This window comes from Dermacentor silvarum, chromosome 1 (genome assembly GCF_013339745.2).
Source record: "Dermacentor silvarum isolate Dsil-2018 chromosome 1, BIME_Dsil_1.4, whole genome shotgun sequence".
Classification (NCBI taxonomy): domain Eukaryota; kingdom Metazoa; phylum Arthropoda; class Arachnida; order Ixodida; family Ixodidae; genus Dermacentor; species Dermacentor silvarum.
In genome coordinates this window covers 250,045,179-250,069,367 of record NC_051154.1, presented here as the reverse complement: position 1 = coordinate 250,069,367, position 24,189 = coordinate 250,045,179, and the positions used below count along the sequence as shown (strand labels likewise).

At 46.5% G+C, this 24,189-nt stretch overlaps 1 protein-coding gene across 3 annotated transcripts in view; it reads left to right on the top strand.

Moving 5' to 3' along the window:
- LOC119437041 (nonsense-mediated mRNA decay factor SMG7-like) overlaps positions 1–24,189 on the top strand; it is a 114,034-nt gene that overhangs the window by 8,297 nt on the left and 81,548 nt on the right. For all 3 annotated transcript variants that reach the window (XM_037704113.2, XM_049660242.1, XM_037704112.2), the window contains exons 4-10: positions 1,235–1,306; positions 1,908–1,986; positions 2,081–2,173; positions 5,541–5,612; positions 9,708–9,861; positions 10,782–10,870; positions 23,372–23,590. In XM_037704113.2, coding sequence (XP_037560041.1) covers positions 1,235–1,306; positions 1,908–1,986; positions 2,081–2,173; positions 5,541–5,612; positions 9,708–9,861; positions 10,782–10,870; positions 23,372–23,590 — 778 coding nt within the window. The remainder of the gene's footprint in view (positions 1–1,234; positions 1,307–1,907; positions 1,987–2,080; positions 2,174–5,540; positions 5,613–9,707; positions 9,862–10,781; positions 10,871–23,371; positions 23,591–24,189) is intronic.

Sequence of the window (24,189 nt, the reverse complement as noted above, 5' to 3'; positions counted from 1 at the left end):
GCAAAGGCACATGAGGCTAGGCGGACTGGGCACAAGTTCTGGACATCAACCGAAGATGTAACTACACAATAAGCTTTGCAGAGGTCTTCAGAACTGGGCAAGGCTTTTACGCAAAATTTCAAAGTTTGTGTCATGTTCTGCGCACAACACCCACACTTGCAAGTGTGCATTACACCTAGAACTGCTGCAGATAAAATTTGATACTACCATAGACGAGTGCTTACAAGTAGTGTGTCGTTTAATTTTGTAGATAGGCGATGCCTACAAATCTCCATAGGGATACCTGCGCAAAATGGGGGCAAAATTTTGTCCTAAATTGGCCAGTTTCAATAGGCCCTTTTCATAATTTGCGAGTGAGCTTTTCTACACTGCACATTTGTCCTACTAATAGTGTCACCAGTCATCATTCAAATGAAGACAAAGGGACTTGTCTCTTGAGCATTGTTTCATCACGAGAGCCACATCTACATTTTTTATGTCATAATACTGACTGCGATGCGATTAATTGCTTCGCCATAAAACTAGCTTTGCAATTATGAAAACGGTCTATTGCACACATTTTGGTCGCAACAACTGGCAGCCTCCTGTGAGGATGGGTACATTCAGGAATGCTTGAAAGCTTTGCAATTTTCTTGGGGCTATGTCTTAGTTGCCATGCTGACATGGATACACGGAGCACCCAGCTTGTTGCAGTGACCAGTTTTTGAGGAAAATCTTCAGTGAAAACTTTGTCCCCTGTTGTAAATTTGTGTTGTGATGCAAAAGGTTGGCTGCTTGGGCTGGTTGGTGAAACATTCTTTAGACAAAGAAAAATCCTTCTTAGTGCGCAAATTGTAGGAAGGAAGGAAGAAGGCGGCAGGACAGAGCGTACACTATCAGCCAAGTTCATTGCTCAGGTGGTGGAAATAAAAGTACAGTTGGAGGTGGGGGGAGGAAAAGGGGGAAAATGTGGCAGTGAAACAACTGCGTAGGCACATGTACAAGAGCCCGAATCATCTCACGAGATACTGGTATTCATTATCTAGGAAGTTAATAGAAGGTGCACTCGCACATTTCTTTTCACCTGCACCGATAATAAGAAAAGCCTCATGAATTTTGCGTGCCCTTTTGTCGCTGTATTTGGCCAAAACTTGGCAATTGTCAAAGCTTGCCTGTCAGAGTTTATAAAATGCCTGTCGGAGTTTATATATAATGCATTGTTCAACATTAATTGCCTGCATAACTTGTTCTGCAGGAAAGGGCGAATGGCGAGTCCCACACAATGCTGTCTACATTGTTGGAGACAGCCAGTGGCTTCTATCTTCAGGTACTAATTACTTTCCTTGCATTTTCTAAACTGTGTTATTTCTCTGGTTATTTCTTCAGTTGCATGAAGTACTCAGGGATGAAGCAATATTGTGACTTGTAATTGCCAAATGGTGTGTGTCTCGTTCTAGAACTGGTATACAGTATTGTTGACAATTACTGGCAACGAAGATTATCAGTTACTATTCAGCAACAAATGATAGTGTTAAAGGCATGAACAAAATGATTAACAAAAACAGGCAAATAACAGGAGATGCAAAATCAAATAAAAATTATGCATGGAAAGGGCAAGGCTATTTGAATATTCTGTGAAACATGAGTTCCACTACACAGAGAACATTGAAACTGTGACTCAAGAGTTGCCATCAAAAGTTGAGTGGGAATTCTTATTGCAAACAGTGTGGTAAAAAAAGGCTATGTTGTGATCAATGCTTGAACAAACTGCAAGGAGAATCCTCAGTATTGTGCTTTAATGTAATGGGAAAGAACTGTGACTTCATTTTTTTCTCTTATAAAAAGACAAATATAATGTGTGGTGTTTACCAAATATATAGCAAGCCTTCATTTTGTGGATAATGCTGATTTTACTCTTCTTGTTTCAGCTTCTTCAAAAACTCTGCTCTGTATATGACATCAGCTTCAAATGCCGCTTGAATGACTTGGATTTTGGCATCTTGCAGTGTAAGTTACTTTGTAATACTGGCGCATTGAAGTCTAATCAATAAGTTTTGTGCAGGATTTTTACCTTGTCTTTTTTATGCTTTGATCATGACAGGGGTGAAGCAGGATGACGTAAATGTTGAGAAACCAAAGAAGTCCTCTGTCCTCTACATTTGTCAGCATTGCTTGGTTCACCTTGGAGATATAGGTAAGCACCAGTGTTGCCTTTTTTGTGCTGTTGCGAACTGAGGCAAAGCAGTCACTACATTTTCACTAAGTCTTGCTCCAAAATTGCTAAAATTGTCAATAAAACTGTCGAGTGATCTTTATATAACGTAAGTGTTCTTGGGAAAACTATAATATATGCTAACATGGCGTAATCCATATATGAAAACGTTTCACGTTTGTCTAGTGTCTGTGTATGTGAAGACTAAGGAGTGAATTTATGAGCAATGTGTAGAGGACTTAATTTAATTTATTAATGCTCTTAGAAAATATGCATGATGAAGGCTGAAATCTTGCATTTGGTTTCATATTTTAGGATGGAAAACTTAGCACACCTTAAGAAATCACGGGTCACCAGATTATCCCATCACAAATACGCACTTGGTCTGCGTTGTGGCTGGAAACAAAATTTGTAGTTTTTGCCGATGCTGAAAGCAGGACTAAATTAAGGGACACGAACATGCTCATGGTAATGTGGCAATGAAAAATATGTGACTGTTATGCAGGTCAAATACCACATTGCCTCCCCTTGATCCACTTGAATGCTCCATGTGGTATGTATTTGTCCGAAAGCCGTGAGGAACCGAGGTGGTGCATTGATTCACGTGATCGAGCCGAGCCGCTCTATTATTACTGTACATATGACATGTAAACTGTATGCCTTTCTACAGTTCATATGTCTTACTATTCATTCATTCATTCATTTTATTACCCTCAAGGTACATGTGAGTGCATTATAGAGGGGAGGGGCAAAGAAAAAAAAATTAGAGAAGAAACCAGTAAATATAGCACATAACCACGAATGCATATTTACAAGTAGTAGAGTATACAATAAAATGTCAAAAATACACATACATGAACACAAGACAGGATAGTTGTGAGGAAATAAATTTTCTGAATGTTTTAAATTGTTTTGTCATTCTTTGTGTTTTGCTGTAAATTTTTTTACAAGGTCAGTGTCATACCGGTACCTTGTAGGAATAAGGGGGATGCCAACGGCGCTACGCCTCGGCACACCGTGCACCGTGGTTGGTGCATGCCGGCCCGTCAACCGCGGTCTGGTACAAGCTCGAGAAACCAATGGACGACAACCACATGTACACTAGGAAAGCATTCATTTCGACTGCAGCTAACACTTCGAGCTGGCCAGTTAGCTATAGCTTAAATCACTGAGGGTTTACTCGAAAAGAATAACATGCTAGGTAAAGACAGGCTTCCGTCTTTTACCAGCTGGGGTACGGGCGACCGCGGTGACTGTCACAGCAGAAATGTAGTTAACTAACCACGTGCGGGAAAATGGGAGCAGTGGTAGAGCCTTCCACACTCGCCACTTGCTAGTGTCCAAAGAGACTTGAGCAATCTTGGCAAGAACTCAAGTGAGTAACCCGGTGGCGCTGATAGCACTTGCACTCTGGTGCACAACCCGTGTGAAGGAGATTTCCCCCCTCTCCCCAACCTGCTTGGCACGCCCACCCAACGTTTGCCACGCGGGAGACTGCCTTGGGACCGGGATTCCCACAGCCTCAACATGACTGGATCATGATTGAAAGCCGCCGATTACTAATGTATTCATTGTCTGGAAAGTGTACTTCTCTTACTGTTTGTCTCACAATATGAAGAGTGACTTCTGTGGGTGGTTGCCTTTTCTCCTACTAAACATTGGCCAACATTTTGGCTTCTTTGAAAAGGTACTTTGAAAGGGGTTCATAGACTAATTAAACAGAGATGTAGTGTCTTTCTTCGTATGACTTTTTTCTTCACTTTTCTTGGCATATACTGTGTAGACCGCTTATAATGTAAGTCGCCGGAGTCACGAATATCCACACTATAAGCGGTACCGCACTATAACAAAAACAACTATTTTATTGCGATAATTGACACTCCAGGTGCATTTCTGCCATCACTGTCACTGTGCTCTAGGTTCCTTACTTGCTTACTAAATAAATTAACAAGCACGGTGTCACGCACGCACAAGCAAACATGAACACCTCTCGCTCGTTGACCACGGAAACGAACTGTCAAAACGCACCAGTGACGGGAGCACGGCGAGCAAATTGACCTTCGTGCTATCATGCCTCTTGCTTCAATGCGACCTATAAGCGGCGAAAACACGGTGCGCGGCGGACTTTCTCCGTCGCAGATTGCGTTCAAGATAGGGCCAAGGCGATTGTATCGCCGAAGTGGATCGTCGCAGATTACATCCTGCTTCGGTCCACTGAAACCGCTCCGCATTGCTTTGCTGGCGAAAATTCTCTCCTCCTGTTTTGCGCCAGTCCCGAACGCAAGTTTCGGATTCTCCGAATGCCCGTGATGCGGCCCGATTTCCGTCCATCTCCGCACACATGATCACTTTCCTTTTAAATCCGGCATCATGATGAACTCGGTACTTCACGCTGATAGAGCAGGCGCAGAGAACGTGAAGACAGATGGTAGATTATTGCCTAAGCACGTGTACTGCAGCACATGGAGGAAGCTACAGTAGCTAGGCTCGATGCGCGTGCGAGGCGGCCATCTTGAAATACCGACGGCTATATGGTAATGCAGCTTTAGGGTTGTACTCGATTCTAGCGCGCATGCAATTTTTGGACCTGTTTTATCGGAAAAAAAGTGCGCGTTAGATTCGAGTAAATACTGTACTTGTGGCTTGAGGGGAGCGTTTGCCGTCTAGGTTGACTGCCGACTTCCAGGCAGCCACACTGTAACCGGTATTTCGTGTCCCGCAACTGCACTATAAGCGATACGCATTTACATAGAGTGCTATGGGAAAATTAACGGGAGTCTGAAAAGACCGTATTATATCCGGTCCTGCACTATAAGCGGTTACGTTATAAGTGGTCTATACTGTACTAAGCGGCCTCAACGTTCTCTGTGGCAAATTATTTTCCAAAAACTGTAAAAACTTTCTTAATTATTTGTTTCCTTAAAGAAAGTCCCTTGCTTACTGCATGCCTTGGCCTTGTAAATTGACTTTGCATACTCACAACCATTGCAGACTATTAATTGTATAAAGAAAATCCTTTATAGGCTTACTTAAACAAGCTTGTTGTATGCCTTTGGCAATATAAACTTGCTTAGAAAACTTGTAACCACTACAAGCCATCATCATCCTTTTCGATCACTGCATGCCTTAGTAAGCTGCCATGACAACTACTCACATAAAATCATTGTCTCTTCGGGAGGCATTGCAGCATTCCTTGATCAATCAAGCACATCATTGGCGAACTTGTCGTGAGATGTTGGGATGAGTGGCATGAAAATCTGGGAGAGGTTCACTTTGTGAAATTGTGCAGTAACCACTTGCATTTCGTCTATGGTGTGCAATGAAAGTGTGCGTTCTTTATCTTTTGCAGCACGCTATCGGGGTCAATCACTGCAGGCTGAAAACTTCTACCGCCATGCTGTTGACATGGGACCACGAAATGGTGCGCATCCTACTTCGTGCATTCCGTAGTTGCTTAATTTGGTAAACTGAGAGTGTGCATGCTTAACCCATGCTTTTCTCTAGGTTTTCAGAATTTAGGTGGATATCTTGATGACTTACTAAAAAATAAACTTGCACTTCTAAGCATAGTTTTGTTTTTCACCCGACATTTCATTCTGTGCTATGGATGGTGTGTGGGTGGAAGTTTACCGCTTAGCATTCAGTTTTTTTCTATTCATGTGATAGAACAGCAGCAGCTGATTTTAAGCATTGTTGGTGTCTGCCAGTTAACCCTTTTAGACAAGTGTTGCGTACAGGCACCACTCCAAAAAAAAAAAAATTTTTTTTTTTCTTGCGGAGTTTCAGTATTGACAGAGTACAATGTTTCAGGCTAAATGTCTTTGGCCAACACTGAATGACAGGCAGAAAGTGTCATTTGTTGGTTGAGAGCAGGAAAAGAGCATGAGATAGAAGTTTGGCATGCAACTCGCTTTTTTTTTTTTGGAAGCACAATCAGAGGAAACAGCCCTATGCAAGATCCCCGGCTGCAGTGGTATTGCACAGGTAACATAGAGCAAATTCAATGTATACTATGGCTCGCATACGACGAGGGCTGTCTGTACAAGTTCCAATTGAAGCCATAAGTGACTTAGGGTGAAGGCCACTTCCAGTTTTCTGCCTGGTGTTACCCCCCTGTTGCTGCAAAAGGTTCTGCAAAATATTTTTTCTTTTCGTTCATTGGGATTATTTTGGTATTGTGTGCAATTAGACGAAAACAAACATATTTTTCTGCACATATGTTTAGTCTTTAAAGGGTTTACTAAAGATGTTTAGTGTAGCATAAAATGCTTGCATTAGCATTAGCAAGCGACACAACACTAATGCTAATGTACGCTGCAGAGCACCGTGCAAACTAGTCTTAGAATAGCAGAACCAAGCAGAATACTAACGCTAACAGTTGTGATGCCACCTAGATGTAAAAGTTTGCAAAGCAATATCAGCCAAATTTGTAACACTATCACAAAAACAGGATGAGCTTACTTCTGAAGGGAAGAACGCAGCAGATAACGATTGCACTGAGGAGTGCTTCGTGTGTTTGTGAGTAATATCTCTGATCTCGCCGTTAGAAGACGAGAAGCAGCATGCGTTCGACATTCACATGACATTGCTAAAAATTTGGCTCATTATAAGTGAACCAAAGGCACACTAAATGTCAACCAAATACAATGCTGTATTGTATACATATTATCCGCACAGCACTGACCACAGTGACAGCAACTGCACTTTGTTTTTCTGCCATTGGTGATGATGGATTATAAAATTAAGGTCGTGGCACCATCTTTAGTACAAGCTAACATTCGTAGTCTATGGCCTCTGAGATCTGACAGCGCGTACGGCTTGCCGTGCAAGCCGCCAAATCTCGGAGGCCTCGTCCAGCTAAGACAGCTAAAGCACCAAAGATGAGAACATATCTCGAAAATAGCTCCCAGTTGTCATTACGCTTGGAGCCTCGTGACACATAAACGCATCTTTTAGGAACAAATGCATCAAACAATGCAGAATGACGACTTAGATCCAAAGCGGGCGGCAGTCACGCCGAAGGTACTGTAATGTTTTCCATGCTAAACCATTATTGCAAGCGTTAGTGTCCCGCGCTAAATTAAAAAAATTGCGGAGGCCTGCAAGACTCTAAGCTCCCATAGCATTCGGTGCATATGCAGTGTGACGCCACTGTTGCCTTTCATGTAGCATGGTGCCACTTTCACTGTACTAAACCTCTATTGTCACTCCCAAATGTAGCTCTTTGGAGCACTTCATGCTGTTTAAGTTACCTAAGTTGCTTTTGTTCGTTTTCTACTTAAGTAAGCTTTGATAATTCTAAACCATAGCTGGATATTGTAATGGTTACTTTGTAATTCTATTTATTTTTGCACTAATTGGTGGTCTGAGCAATGCTCTGCCTACATTATTGCCAGGATTCCGGTTTTGAGTGGTGGATAATGAGAAAGAACCAGAATTGAGCATAATCAATTTTTACATTATACCAGTCCATTACTATTCTCTTAAATTTTACGAGGTGTTACTCTGTGATATTGATCCAAAAATGTGGTTTTGTGTGTTACTTATGAGGTCTTGTTGGGCCAGAATTGAACTTGAACAAGTTATATGAGCTAGAGCACACACTGTTGTGTTCTCACCTCTGGCCAAGTGAGCAACTCGTATGCTATCACGCTTGCTCCGTTCAGCACCTGGTTAAACAAAGAAGTCACATCTCTGACTCTTTTTTATGATGCTACACTGTGCATGTACATTTCACTTTGTACTAGCATGTTTCATGCCAGGCTGGCTGTGTACAGTAGAACCTTGCTGATACGTTCCCGCATAATATGATTTCCCGGCTCCTACATTCACAATCGCGAAAAATAAACATAACCCCATAGAGCAATGTGTTAATACATTCTGGTTAATACGTTCCCGGAAAACACCGATTATTCGGCAGCAACGTTCAGCATTGCGGCAAACTGCGGTCGTATGATACGTTCTGCAGCGAAAAATTATCATTCAGGTGTGCAAAAAGGCCGCTCTCATGTACTTGTGAAGTGCTAAGTGGCAGACAGCCGGCGCGTGGCTTCTCTGCAGTGCTCAATCCCCCCCCCCCCCCCCGACTTCTCTGCATTGCTCGTTCGCCCGAAGTGACGAAGCGCGGCAGCAGCGGCGAGCGAATTGACCCTTGCACTACCTCGCCCCTCGCTTCAACGCGCTACGACTCGCCGAGATCGTAGCGGAGGTGGTGGCGGACGAGGTGCCTGAAGATGGCGGCGAGAATGAAGGCTTGCGCCCACCGGCTACCTTCGCCGAAGCCCTTGCTGGCCTGGAAGCCTTGCAAAGCTTCTTTCGCACGAAAGACAACGAAAATGCGGACAAGGGTCTGCAATGTGCGCAAAAGGAGTTGTTCCTGTGCAAGGGTGTGACGCACCAGCAGAAAATACAGTCGAATCTCGATAATTCGAACTCGAAGGGGCCCGAAAATTTTTTCGAATTAAGAGGACTTATTTTTGACGTATTTGTGCACCATAGCACTATGCACGAATGGTGCGAGTCGTGAAATATCGCGGCGCGCAAGCACATAGTGAGGGAGGGTCACGAACTGCCCACGCCGGCCAACGCTCGCATCCCGATAGCGCCTCTTCCTCTTCACAACCACAATCTCTCTCTCGCATCCCGATAATGGCAGGGAACGAAACTTCAGGGAGCGGGCCACGCTGGCACGGCGACACGCGCGCGGAGACCGTCGAAGGTGAGGGAGGAGGGCGGCAGGGAAGCGCATTTGGCCTCGGCAACCCTGTCGCTTATGTGGCTCCCCTTGCCCTCTCTCTCAACTCCCTCATAGCTCCCTCACCTTCGACCGTCTCCGTGCGCACCCGCCGGCCCGGCGCCAGCTTAGCCCGCTCCCCTAAGTTTCGTTTTCTGCCGTTGAAGCGAGCGTTGGCCGGCGTGGGCAGTTTCGTTGAGCCGCAGCGTTGGCTGAGACGTCGGCACCTACACGCGTGTTCCGGCGTGACGCAGAAACGGTGACCTTACCATTTGAGAGAGGAAATTTTCGGCGCGGTATTTTTTTTCTTTCTTTTTTATTTCTCCACGCGGTGTTGAGGGGTCTCTCCTAAGCTTTTGCTTTATATAGCGGTGTCGGAGCAATGCCAGTCGGAGGCGCCGCCACGTGATTTGGCGTGCTGCTGAGAGCATTGTCGGTGCGAGGTTATGTTCGAATTAACCGTCGCAAATGCTTTCGCGTTCGAATTACCGAGCGTTCTCGCCCATTGGAATACACATAACTTTGACGGGACCACAGCGTCAGTTCGAATTAACGAGATTCGACTGTAACTGTGTTTTGCAAGAAATAAATGTTTTCTGCCCTTGCACCTCAATATGGGCTTGTCAGTTTCAATTTTACTGGATTCAGATCGTACATTTTCCCGGATCGTATGTTTATTTTTCGCGTATTTTTTAAAACGTATGAACGAGGTTCTACTGTATACACTGGTGTGCTTTGCTTTTTCTTTTTCTTTGGCTGATGCACCCTGCCTTATCTCTCCAGGGCACCCTTACAACCAGCTTGCCCTTCTGGAAGCAGCTAGTGGGGAGAAACTCTCTGCAGTGTTTTTTCACGTGCGCAGTCTGGCACTGCTGCACCCTTTCCCAGCAGCTGCTACCAACCTTTCCAAGCTCTACTCGAAAATGGTGTCTGACAGGTGAGTGAGCACTTTTAAACTGAAGCTTTCTTTGTGTCGAATGGGTTTTGACGCTGTGGTTTGCTGGGTTACTGCGAAGGTTACTTTTCTGCATTAATGGCATTACTGCGGAGGTCGCCTTTAAAGCAAACCTTTTTTTTTTTTTTGACACTCACAGGGTTTAGATGCTGCAGTCAGTAGTGGGGCTTGGACTATGGAGTGGAGGGTGGTGGTCAGTGAGGAATGGGAGATGGGGCAACTGCTGAGAGGAGGGAGGAGGGCTAAGAAAAGTAATGCGCTGATTGGTTGGCACAAGCAATAATGTCATAATGCCGGCAGCGCTGCTGCGGAGACAGCATGCACACTGGGGGTGGAATGACACGCCGGTGCCCGGTTGACTGCAGAAGGGGGCAAAGTGGGTGCAAAATCTTCGCTTACACTGATTTTCACAGTGCATGGGATCTGCGTGATCTTTTATTTTGAAAAAAAAAAAGGGGGGGGGGGGTGTTTTTGTCTGTGTGTCTGCAGCCATAGGCTACGTTTCAGACTGCTGGTTACGACAAGCATACCTAAATAAAGCCATGACTTGGGCTGGTTGAATTTTGGACACCTATCATAGACAAGTGAAACAGCGCCAGACAAGGGAAAGGAGAGCGTGCACACACAAGCGCAGTGCAGGGTCGGTGCTTGTGGACATACGCCTTTTCATTGTTGTTTGGCATTGTTTTACCAGTCTCCCTAATGATCCACTCACATAAGCTTTGCTTCTGTTGGTCTGTTTCTTCTTTTTGACATGTGTTGGGGGTCTTTAGGATGACTTCAGTAACAGCTTGAGAAATTAGCTGCTCTGTAGTAACATCTGCAACTTGGTATTGCTGGCTTAGGCATAGCTCCGTTCTGCTTAAGTATGTCCTGACTAACTCTTGTACTTTATTTTACAGTGCTTCATCCATTGGCAAGACAAAAATGACACCGTATGAGTACACTACAGCATTTCTTCAGTTTCACGCACACATCTATCTTCACACAGGTAAGACATGCATGATCAAATCTTGCTTATTCGTGTAGACATGCAAATCTCTGAGCTGTTTACAGCAGTGTGCATGATGCACATTTTTTTTATCAGTATCTGCTGAGAAATCTTCATTCACATCTTAGGGCACAATTGTTCACTGTCTTAGACGAGTTTGAAAAAGCACTGTGCTACATGCTCAGAACTGGTGGAACCAATGATAGATGAGCATGGTGTTAAGGATTCTGAGGCATGTACGTGCACCAGCTTGATATGTGCAGCTGTAATAGTTTGTGTATACTGTCACAATACACTGATACTATATGCATCAGGCATAATATGATAATTTAGGCAATTGATATATGTTTTTGCCTTTATTAGAGAATTGCAACAGAAATTTTGAGCGGCAAAAAAAAAAAAGAAAACACATGGAACAAGGCATGAATCGTACTGTGTCTCTCCCTACTTTTATTGCGATAGCAATTAAATGAACACTCCACGTGCATTTTTGCCGTCGGCGCCAACAATCGCGGCTCAATCTCCCACGTTCAAGGGAGGAAGGTGGGGCGGAAACGCGCATATTCCGTCGCGCGCATGGCGCCGGGGGGAGGGGAGGGAGGGGTGGGCGGGGCAGCAACTGCGCAGTGTGTGGCCTCACCCACCCTATCTTGAAAGTGATCGGTGTCGGGGCTGAGTGTAGGTGCAACTGCGGCTTATACCTTAGTGCGTGCTCCATTCTCGCCGCTCAGTTTAAGCGATACACAGCACGAAAGTCACTTCACTCGTTGTTGCTGCCACACTTCTTCATGCCAGCGTTTTCACAGCGAGTGTCCGCGGACATCGAGTGTGCGCGCTGAAACCATGCTTGATAATTTAGTTAGTTGGGGAATGTTTGCAAGATTATACGGCCGATAAATCTACTATCCTTACTTCGTATAGCTGTCTATGCATTTGCTATAGCAATCGATAGTTGGCCTTTCAGGCGAAACTGCAACTTTCTTAGAAGTGGCCGTGGAAAAAAAAAATCGCTCAAAATTTTACCCCGCATATTAACCGCACCCCTCAACTTTGTTTGTGCATAGTTTTCGGGGAAAAAAAGTGCGTTCATTATGCAAATAAATACGGTATTCAAACATTCACTGTTTGATTCTGTGATATTCGAGTATTCGCACCCCCCTACTTAGAGGCATTGAGTACAGGTTCCATTGCACTCTGGTGCACTTGTTTAATACCTTGACAGAACCTTTGTGGCTCGCGTTGTCATCACTTTGATCACTTTTGATTGTACATGCTGCCATTCACGGTGCACACTTTGTCACTGCTCATTACAGGATTGATTTCCATTTCACTGTCAACATTAACCCTGTGATGCTCAAACACAGTTCCACATCAAGGAAAATTAGAACAACCTGTTCACCTTTATTTCTGGCCATGGACAGTATATTTGTACAAAAAAAATAACTGAAATGTTATTTGAGCTGAAACCTAATTAGTGTTGTAATTAATTGGTTTGCTGAACTGTCCACATTTGGAAAACTTTACTGGGTTCTCTTAATGGAGAACCCGATGGAGAACTCTTTCAATGTAGGGCTGCTGAGAGTAGATCTAAAATTGGTTGTCTTCAAAAATATAAGATGGCATTTCTCCTGTGGCATTGGCCTCTCTCTGTCTGATCTAAACAATCTCCCTACTACATTCACCCTCCGGCTCCTTTTTCTTTTTTTTCCTCTCTCTCTCTCTCTATCATCAAACCTGTGCATTTGGTTATTTGACACACTCTTCCCTTTTCTTAAAGGGCCCCTAAACCACCCAAAGGTCGAAATTTAGTTGTGGAGTTGCAGCTGTGCACGAGTCTACAACGAAGACGTAGCCGAAAGAATTTTTTGAAATGGTGCCGTAATAGCAGAGTTACACGCGTTTGATGATCGAAACGCGGCCTTCGCTTGCGAGAGGTGTCCAAAGTATAGTGGAACCCCAATTATACGACTCTGAGGGGACCACGCAAAACCGTCGTATAAACCAGGCGTCGTATACAGTAAAAGCTCAATGATACGATCACGGCTAATACCAATTTCCGGATGATACGAATTTTTCTGTGGTCCCGGCCGAGCCCCATTACTTTGCAACGTGCTAGAGAACGGTTGTTACAAATCGATTTTCAGCCTGCGTCGGTTGATACGAATAAACGCCGCCCCACCGACGGTCGCGAAAGAGAACAGCGCGCAGTCACGCGCTTTCTCTCCTTCTCTTTTGGCGCGGAGGCGCGGCGCCGGACAGCGCGGACTCCGCGACTGGGTGCGAAGAGTTTGAAGCGGTGGCGCTTTTGGTGCTTTTGTACTTTTCCTCCTTTTCTGCGAGCCGTCAGATGGAGTGGCTGCTGCGCTTCGGGCTGCGTTCTACGTGTTTGCGCCATTTAGCCTAGTCGCAGCGAGCTATGTCTCGCAAGCGGAAAGCACTCTCCTTTAAAAAGAAATTTGACATTCTTCGAAAGGTCGATGAGGATCCCAAGAGGAAGCGGACGGAGTTGGCTAAGGAGCTAGGCCTCGCAACGGAGCACAATTGTTGCACAGCGAGACTATCATGAAAAACGTGCTTTCGTTCAACGTCAACGCGAAGCAAGCGAATTCGAACACGCTTATTTCGACCATACCGCGCACCGACAATGCTCTTAGCAGCGCGCCAAATCATGCGGCGGCGCCTCCGACCGGAATTGCTCCGACACCGCCATAGAGCAAAAAAAAGCTCAGGAGAGACCCCTCAATGCCGCGCGCGAAGGAACGGGGGAAAAAAAAAAAGAACCCGCGGCGGAAATTTCCCCCTCTCTCAAATTGCAAGGTCACCGTTTCTGCATCGCGCCGGAACAAGCGTGTACGTGCCGACTAGAGTGTTCTAGACAACCGTATTTTAGCACACACTAGTGCCGACGTCTCAGCCACGCGGATAAAATGGCAGTGAACCATTCTCCTCTATTTTCTAGTCACATGTTGACCTTGCACGCTGCGGCAGCAGCGCAGAGGGAAGCAGCGGCGGAGGCACAGTCGGGCCAACGAAACTGCCACGCCCGCAAACGCTCGCTTCCCGATAACGGCAGAAAACGAAACTTCAGGGGGTGGCTAAAATAAGCTGGCACCAGCACGGCGGCGGGCGTGCACGGAGTCAAAGGTGAGAGAGCTACGAGGGAGTTGAGAGGGAGGGCGAGGGGAGCCACCGAAGCGGCGGAGTTGACGCGGCCAAATCCGCTCCCCTGCCGCCCTCCTCCCTCACCTTCGACGGTCTCCGCGCGCACCCGTGTGCCGGCGCTGCCCGCTCGCTCCCTGAAGCTTCGTTTTCTGTCGTTATCGGGAAGCGACCGTTAGCCGGCGTGGACAGTTTCGTGGCCCGCGCTTGCTATGGACTTGCGCGCCGCGATATTTCACGACTCGCACCGTTCGTGCATCGTGCTATGGTGCACGAATACTTCAAAAATACGTCCTTTTAATTCGAACAAATTTTCGGGCCGCTTCGAGTTCGAATTATCGAGATTTGACAGTAGTTTTAATTGTTTCGATGATACGAATTTCGGCTAATACGAATATTTTTCGTGACCCCGTGAGATTAGTATCATTGAGCTTTTACTGTAATCGAAAAACTAAAAATATCGGCAGTGACGCTCAGTCTTGCCCCAAAAACGGGTACAGACCGCCACAAAAGCAAGCCCGCGGCACGAACCTGTGCTGCTTCCAAGGAAAGTAGAATGAATTAAAAAGTTACCGTATTTATTTGATTGTAACGAGAGTTTTTTCTTTTCATGATTTTCGTTACCTGAACTCGACCCTCGCGTTACATTCGAATAACGGCAAAATTGACCATTTTAAAGCAAATATTCTAAATCCCACAATTTTTAGCGTTGTGTTGTCAACCTGTAACTTTACGTCTTGATCCAATCCATAGACAAGTCGACCAAAGTCAGAACTTGTTTTTGGTTGGAATCGACGCTGTTTTCGCTGTGCTTGTGACTGGTTACGATGCTGCAATACCCTACGGCCTTTTGCGGTTCGACTCCGTTCATTCGCGACGTTATGGCGACTCAGTGCATTCGATATGACGGTCGCTTCGAGAGACGAGCAATTTTGATGGCCAAGGGACTGGGAAAGTCCGCCGTGGCTTGGTGTCTTGACGTGAAGGAGTCGGCGATTTGCGGATGGCGGGACCAGCGGCAGGCCCACTTTAAGTGCAAAGCCAGTCAGGATCTGTGTAACATGAAGTGGCCTGGTACTGACCCCAAATAAAATGATTGTGGGTCTTTTAAGAAGTACAGTAGAACCTGGTTCATACGTTTTAAAAAACTACGCGAAAAATAAACGTACGATCCGGGAAAACGTATGATCCGAATCCAGGAAAAATTGAAGCTGACAAGCCCATATTGAGGTGCAAGGGCAGAAAACATTTATTTCTTGCAAAACATAGTTATTTTCTGCTGGTGCGTCTCACCCTTGGATAGGAACAACTCCTTTTGCACACATTGCAGACCCTTGTCCATTTCGTTGTCTTTCGTGCGAAAGAAGCTTTGTAAGGCTTCCAGGCCAGCAAGGGCTTTGGCAAAGGTAGCCGGTGGACGCAAGCCTTCGTTCTTGTCGCTGTCTTCAGGTGCCTCGTCCTCCACCAGCTCCGCTGCATTGTCCCCCACCACCTCCGCTACGATCTCGGCGACAATTTGTGGCTCGCAAGTTGGGACATCGTTGTCAATCGCGACGAACTCGGCGAAGGGCACATCGGTGCCAGTGGAAAATTCCTCATCCATGTCGTAGTTGCACGCCACAGGGTCGTCCTCGCTGCGCTCCATATTCTTGGCTGCAGGCTGACGCCGAAAGCCGCACTTCTTGAAGCAGCTATTAACTGTTTCATGCTTCACACTCTCCCAAGAAGTGTTGAAGTAATGCATCGCGTCGAGAAGTGATAAGGGGTTTCCTGGGGCCTTGGCCACGTGACACGTGAGCGAGAAAGCGTCGCACAATGCACTTCCGGTACAAATGTTTGACGTTCTTGATAATACCAGCGTCAAGAGGCTGCAGGTGGCTGGTCGTGTTTGCTGGTAGAAACACCACACGAAGGTTGCGAAGGAATGACGTGTCCTTCAGATGGACAGCACAGTTGACCAAAAACAGCAGGCCACTGCGCCCCTTGCATCCGAGTCGTCCGTCAAGGTAACCCAGGAAGCATTCAAAAAGTTCACAAGTCTTCCACGCCTTCGTGTTGTTCTTGTAGACACAAGGCAGACGAGCGATGTTCTGCAGGCATGTCAGGTTTTTCACCTTCCCAATCATCCACGGCTTCATCATGTTGCTGCCGTCTTTGTTGCAACAAAGCAACACAGTTACTTGGTCTTTGCTGACTTTTCCACCGTGGCAGGACTCGCCCTTCATGCTTAACGACTTGCTAGGCTGAACTAAAAAAAAAAAGACCTAGTTCATCCGCGTTGTAAACGTCGCGTGGATGAAAAGAATTATGGTGGGGAGCAGCGATAACCACTCATCAAGTTGGCCAGATTCATGTTAGCTGCCTTCCCATTCACCTGCCGGTAGGGGATGCCATGCCTAGCTCGAAAGCGACTTGTCCACCCGTTGGAGGTGGTGAAGTTGTTAATCCCAAGAACATCAGCAACTTCGAGTGCTTTCTCCTTAAGCACGCTGCCGTCGAAGTTAACTCCGGAGGCCCGCGCTTGTTTAAACCACTTCAATAACGCCTCCTCCAGGTCCCCATGACGGGCTCCACGAGCTTGCTTTGTTGCGCCACTGAGTACCATGGCGTTCGTCTCGATATCTTTCCACTTCGACACGACGGTATTCGCAGTAGAAGCTGGCAGTCCAAGTTCGTTCGCTATGTCGATTCGCTTCTTCTTTGGGTTCCTGTCGACAACTGCTAGGATATTCAGCTTGTCCGTAATCGACAAAGGCTTGCGCTTCCTTGACGCCATGCTCGGCTGCATGCTACCACTACCGACTGCAGCTATCGCGAATTGCGCACTACTGAGCAGCGTGTAGCCTTGCAATAAACCTTGCATCAGCTGCCACCAGCAGAAGCGGCGCGACTGTACAGCTAATTTAGTACGGCTGAAATGTACTAGATTGGGGGAGGGTCCAGCCAACGCCTTGGCAAGCGCCAAGGGTGAAGCAAAAAAACGTGGAAATTGTGGCGGCGCTGCCGTCGCCTTATTCTGAATCTCTGGCCAATAAACGTTGACTCCGGCTATTTCGGCAGCGCTCATTGGCTGAGGCACGCTCACGGGCTGAGTAGCTGTCATCTGCTCGATGCACCCTCGTTGTTGCGTCGTTTGCATTCTTTCCGCCGCTGTTTTTCCATTTTATTTACAAAAGATCAGTGGGGAATAACACCAGTGTTACCGCCACCGAATCATCATCATCAGCCTATATTTTATGTCCACTGAAGGACGAAGGCCTCTCCCTGTGATCTCCAATTAACCCTGTCTTGCACTAGTGTATTCAACTTGCGCCTGCACAATTTCCTAACTGCATCACCCCACCTGGTTTTCTGCCGTCCTCGACTGCGCTTCCCTTCTCTTGGTATCCATTCTGTAACCCTAATGGTCCACCGGTTATCCATCCTACGCATTACATGGCCTGCCCAGCTCCATTTCTTCCTCTTAATGTCAATTAGAATATCGGCTGTCCCCGTTTGTTCTCTGATCCACACCGCTCTCTTCCTGTCTCTTAACGTTAGTCCTAAGATTTTTCGTTCCATCGCTCTTTGTGCGGTCCTTAACTTGTGCTCGCGCTTCTTTGTTAACCTCCAAGTTTCAACCCCATATGTTAGCACCGCTAGAATGCAATGATTGTACACTTTTCTTTTCAACGACAGTGGTAAGCTCCCAGTCAGGATTTGGCAATGCCTGCTGTATGCACTCCAACCCAATTTTATTCTGTAAATTTCTTTCTCGTGATCAAGGTCCCCTGTGAGTAATTGACCTAGATAAACGTACTCCTTTACAGAATCTAGAGGCTGACTGGCGATCCTGAATTCTTGTTCCCTTGCCAGGCTATTGAACATTCTCTTTGTCTTCTACATATTCATCTTCAACGCCACTCTTACACTTTTTCGGTTAAGGTCCTCAATCATTTGCTGTAATTCGTCTCCATTGTTGCTGAATAGGACAGTGTCATCTGCAATGCCACCGAGTATCCACCTGTAAAAGCTCCATGCAGCTGCGGTAGGGTCTCCGACGCGACAAGTGTTCGGCCGGCGTGCGGGGCCGCTTATTCGGGAGAAAGTGACGGTGGCGCCACCAACTTTTCAATAAAGAAAGCCTCAGCGGGAGCCTTCGTTGGACCCACACCCCCAATATAGTACACTCTAGTGCGGCTCCTGCCGCACTAGAGTGTACTGCGCTTGTGCATTAGAATCGAGTACGGCACTAAATTTGCGGTACCATTCGGAGAACCCAAAACTTGCGTGCGGTACTGGCGCAAACAGAAGGAGAGGATTTTCGCCAGCAAAGCAACACGGAAGAGTTTCAGTGGACTGAAACAGTGTCTATTCTGCGACGATCCACTTCGGCTATACGATCGCGTTGGCCCTATTTCGAAAGCGATCTGCGACGGGGAGTCCGCCGCGCGCTGTTTTCGTCGCTTAGTAGTTCGCGTTGAAGCGAGGGGCGAGGTAGCGCAAAGGTCAATTCGCTCGCCGCTGCTGCCGCGCTTCGTCACTTCGGGCGAACGAGCAATGCTGAGAAGTCGCGGAGGGGGGAAATTGAGCACTGCAGAGAAGCCGCGGGGGCGAACGAGCAATGCAGAGAAGTCGCGGAAGGAGGAAATTGAGCACTGCAGAGAAGCTGCACGCCGGCCGTCTGCCACTTAGCGCTTCACAAGCACATGAGAGCGGCCTTTTTGCGCACTTGAATGATAATTTTTCACTGCAGAACGTATCATACGACTGGGGTTATGTTTATTTTTCGCGATTGCGAACGTAAGAGCTGGGAAATTGTACTAAGTGGGAACGTACCAGCGAGGTTCTACTGTACTTAAATCTCAAACAAGCTTGTCGGTACGGACGATGACAATTCTCGGACAATCACTTTTGGAGATAGTTTCGCTTTTGCGAGACTCAGCTCGTCCCGGCACCCTCGAAGTATACTGCCGACACCTCTCTTAACGCTGATTGCAAGCTTAGGACTGCGCCAGAAACACTTGTCGGGGACGCTTTCAGTGCCGAGTCACGCAAAATTTTGCAAAAGTAATTGCCAGAGAAGACCACCCAAGGAAAGCTCCGTTTCCTCTTCAGACGACCATGATGAGTGAAGAGAACGTTTCTGAATTGTGATTCCTTGAATAAAGGTACCATTTCTTTTTCCGATCATCTCGCGTTACATTAGCAATTTTATTTTGGTTATTTCACATGACTGGGAGGTCGCCCCTCGTTACATTCGGGTAAATATGGTATTGCACACCCCCCGTTAGCTGCCGCCTGCAGTGTGCTTATGTGCCAGCCTACGTCTGCTTAGAACTCTGCCTCCCCCCCCACGGACGGTACCTGAGAGGCGTCGTACGAGGCAGGTCGGCATAAAATTGCGTCGTATAGTCGAGGTTATTAATACATCATTTCTACGGCGAAGACGGCCTCCAGTGCCGTAGAACATCTTCCGCGCGAGAGGTGTCCAAAGTAGACGGGAGTTCGGCCGGCGCACCGCGCGCAGCACGATCAACGGGCCAATCGACGACCGCGAAGCTGCGCGACTCCGCCACCAGCGACGAAAACATCGGCTGCAGCTTCTGTTCCAAGCAAAATAATTTCTGCTAGATAAAATGATGCGTAAATTGTACATTGTATGAAAAACTATATCCACTGTCAAACGTTAAACACGAACGAGAGCTCCGATACTTGTCGAGCTCTGCTGCAGTGCACGGCTACCGACGGCATACGACCAGCTCAGCTGTGCTCGCATCGCAGCCGACGGCGCCGCTAATATCAGCATATTTTGTTCTTGGTGTACAGTTGTTGCAAAGAGCGACGACAGTGGTAGGAAAATATAGCGGCTTGTGAGTGTCGGCGATTCATTCCGAAGCGCCGTCCGCTTTAGCTCTGAAGTGAACCGGAGAAGGCCTAGCGACGATATCGGCGCCATTCAGTGATCAGTGGCGGTGAGGCTGCTGCACAAATGGGTCCCGGTATTATCCTCTCTATGGCAAGGAAATCTCGCCGTTTGCGACCAAAGTGCCGTCGAATGGCAAACGGCATGCAGCGAGTTACCGTGCCGGTAACGTGGACAGGCCTTAGCCGCGACTCAGCGCTTCTCGGCTACCCGCTGTTGCTGCCATGCCGGCCCGTGCTCATGCGAAGCGTGGTGCTACGGACCCTGTGTTGCGCGCACATCTAGGAAGGCCAACACTGTCTGACTCTGTTCACGCAGCTAATCAGACCGCTAAGCTTAACTGTGTTGGAACGCGAGCGATTTGGCACTTGTGTTGCAGGCTGTAATTACCGATTCGCAAGTGCGCACAAGCGAGCAAGATAAGAAAGAGCAGGGAGCACGCGTACAGTCGCCGACTGATTGTCCGGGCTTCACAGGGACCGAAAAATAATCAGAAAAATCAAACAGTCTGAAAAACTTGTTCCCCCCAAAAAAGAAAATTTATTAGGCTTAGAGTGGCATAAAAAATCTTTAATAATGCCCTGCCTCATACTACGCTTAGAGGTGATCAGATTTGCTTGGATTTGCGCAAGACTGACGTCGTCTCCGCATACAGTCAACAAGAGCGTCACTGGGTTGGCGATCTCTGCTAGCGGAGATTGCCATTGAGATTGAAGAAACAAGCCCCGTTACTTCGCACATGGCCTCCGAGATCAGCTCGGCAGCGCGTCATTCGCTTCGGCCTTCCCATTTGGCAGGACCTTGAATAAAGTTGATTTCAATAATTCATTCCCATTCGGCGCATAGTCCAGCGGAGAAGTGTAATCTTGCTAATGTAACGGGGCTCAGCGAAGGCGCGTTGCGGAAGCTACACTTCGCACCACTTGGCTCTCGCCGCACTACTTGGCTCTCGCGAAGGCACAGGAGGTGGTGCCGATGACACTAATGCGAAGCCATACCTGTCTTTGAGGCGCGCACACCATGTGAAAAATATCAGCCGAAATTAAAAAAAATAATAATAATAAAAACGGACTTCTCAAAGTGATTATGACGATAGTACTGACCGAATAGAAGAAAAAAATTGCCGTCCCCTAGAGCGTTTTGTCAGCTAAGGAAGAGGGGGTATGGTCTCTGAGACCGGAGGATGACACACGCTCTCATCGTGTCCCAATCTTGGAGGCTATACAGCGGGCCACTGGAAGCCAAGCCTGGGCAAGCCAGCGGAAAATCCAACATGGCGGCTTTCAAGAACAGGTGGTGGCATGGCTCGGAACGAGTGATTTAGTGCGGAAAATCGAACTTAGGAGCCTAAATTCGTCCGAAAAATCGGTTGCGAAAATGCATTAGCTCTATGGGAACCCTGACGATGCATTTATGAAGTCCGGAATATTCAACAAGTCCAAATTTTCGGAGTCCAAAGAAATCGGTTGGCGACTGTACCTGCTAGCAGGTTATAACCGGAAGTCGTAGGGTGTTGCTCGACTAATCGACACCGTCGCCCCCGTTGACATCACCAGATGCACCCTGGTGAGGTCACGACGACCGCTGGGGATACCGGAAAGGCCCGGAGAGGAGCACGGCATTGTGCTCCTCTCCAAGAGGAGCACGGCAGCGCTACATGCCACGGCGCCCACGGCATGTAGCGCTGCCGCGTTTGGCATCGTTGATCGTGACGGCATTCTGAAGTCGATGCACATGTTTACTTGAAATGTTCAAAAAATATCGGAGGTTGTTTAGGGGCCCTTTAAGATGAAAGAGGCATCGTGGATGGCAGGGGCCAACAAAGCGACATTTACAGCATTGCATGTGCACACTTCAACAACAGGTTCCCTCTCCTTTTGAAGGAGAGAGCCTTCTTCTATCCAGTGAGACTAAGTGTAAGGCCGTATTTTGTTGTGCATATATTTCTCCCCACTCCTGTAATTGGCTGCAATGCCACATCCAATGCCTCTGTTGCTACTTCAATGGGACTTTCGAGCTGCCAGGCATGGCACTTTTAGCATTGAAGTGACGGAGGCTCAGCTCATCGAAATGCATTTCCTCCGACTGTGTACACCAAGGTGTTCAAATTGGGAGAAGAATAAAAATACTGATGAAGTTCTGCTGTAGTAACAGTAACCTTTTCAACCTGCACTGAAGACATATTATTGTCCCAACAGCATTTCTGCTAGTAGCTTCCCTCCCTCTTCCTCAATGCTGTGTGGCAGTCTGTGCACAGTCAATATCTGTTCAGTGGCTGCCACATGGACACCGAGTTAAAGATAGGGGTGTGTGAATATTTGCAAGTTTCTGAGTAAGGAATTGAATATTATCCTATTCAGTTTGGTCGAATCGAATAGTCACTATTCATAAATGCGAATATTTTTCGATTATTTCAAATCACCAACTGTGCGTGATCAAGCATAAAAGTGGAACAAATGTGCGACAAATTTAATTCTGGCAGTCGTAGTAGATATAGAACACGAGAAACTAGTTAGTGGAGCATGCTACGTTGCTCAGGGAGCCAGACTTTTACAGCTAAACTGCTACCATTCGCACTCACCAATAAGTCTCCAGTATGTGAACAACTGCTTATTTGCTCCTATGCTCCATTTCTGCTTTTAACAAGCAATGCTTCATAACGTTCTGTGTAATGACAGAAACTTGCTAACATTGTAAATATAGTACTGTGGAGATAGGTTTATATTAGACGATGCCCAATTGGCACGGTAGGGAATTCAATTCAATTCAATTTATTTACTTTGCGGAAGATGCATACAAAAACGGGTGACAAAAGCATCTGGGCCCTTAGCAATTTGCTAGTTCGGGCCCATACAAAAAGTACACAAATTAATGCACCCAGGCACCAGTAACAAAGCATGAATATAATGTTTGAACTTTTACATGCATAAAAGATGGATTAGTACATGAAAATAATAAAATAAAATAAAAATAGATTACATGAAAATAACAATCAACAGAAAGAATCATAATCATATTAGTGACCAATAAATAAAAAATCAAACGGGGTCGGTGTTTTTTTTGTTTTTTTTTCAACATCCGCAAAAGCACATACAATAGCAGGAGTAGAAAAAAAAATTTTTTTTTGAGCACATTGTATTTTAAGAACAACAGTACACTGTTTTCATAGCACTAGAATTCGGCAAGAAATTGAAAATTGTTTTTAGCAATAATGTCCTGGTAAAAAGAATGCAAGAGTAGTGGTAAAAAGAATGCCAGTCCGGTATTTGAAAACTATTTAAAGATATATTCGATATTCGATTTGGTCTCGAAAATTACTATTCGCGCACCTATAGTTAAAAAATAAAAACTTAAATTATGGAACACTGCCTTGCCCTTGCAATATCTCTCTTGTGGAGTTTTTGCCTAAGACACTTCGCCACCATTGCTTGGTGCAGAGATGAGCCGAGCCGAGGGTGTGCTGAGCTCTCTGACGAGCAGCCTGCCTGCGCTGGTGATGGTGGAAAAGCTGGACACATGGCAGCTGCTGCAGATGGTGGCCATCTGCATGTTCAGCCAGCAGCACTGCACAACGCAGGCACCCAGCACGACTGACTCAAGCACTGTCGCCGCCCCCCCGCACAAGAAGGCCCAACACCTCCTGCTCGACCTAGTCGGTGCGTGTCTCCTCTGTGTTCATTGAAAGTAGTGTTGGTCACTTAGAGAGAATGTAATTAAATTTAGGGAGTTTTTAGCCACCTTAATGACAACTTTGCCTTTTTGGAGTCATGGCAATATCTTCAGAGACATTTTTGTGACGTTAATAGCCAGTAAGTCCTCTGGCAGAATTACTGTATTTTCCGGTGTATAAGACGCACCGTTGTATGATACACACCCCTGCTTTTTGCAAGATTTGAAGAAAGAATTAGTATATAAGACGCACCTGTGTATAAGACTCGCCTATACAGTGGAATCTCGATGATACGAATCTCACGGGGTCATGAAAAATATTCGTATTAGCCGAAATTCGTATCATGGTATCGTAATAATATTTTTGTTTTCTAAGCAATTCGCTTTTTTACCCGCCAGGCGGTGATTTTTAAACGCGCTCTGAAGTTTCGCGATCGTCAAAGCAGAACGCAAAAATGTCCAGCACCGGAAACGGTGCGCACGCTTCGGAAGATTGCAGATATCGCGATTCTGCTGCCTCTGCGGCTGATCTTATCAATACATTGAATAGCAGCAAGTCGGAGGACGCTGACTTTTTGTCGGACTT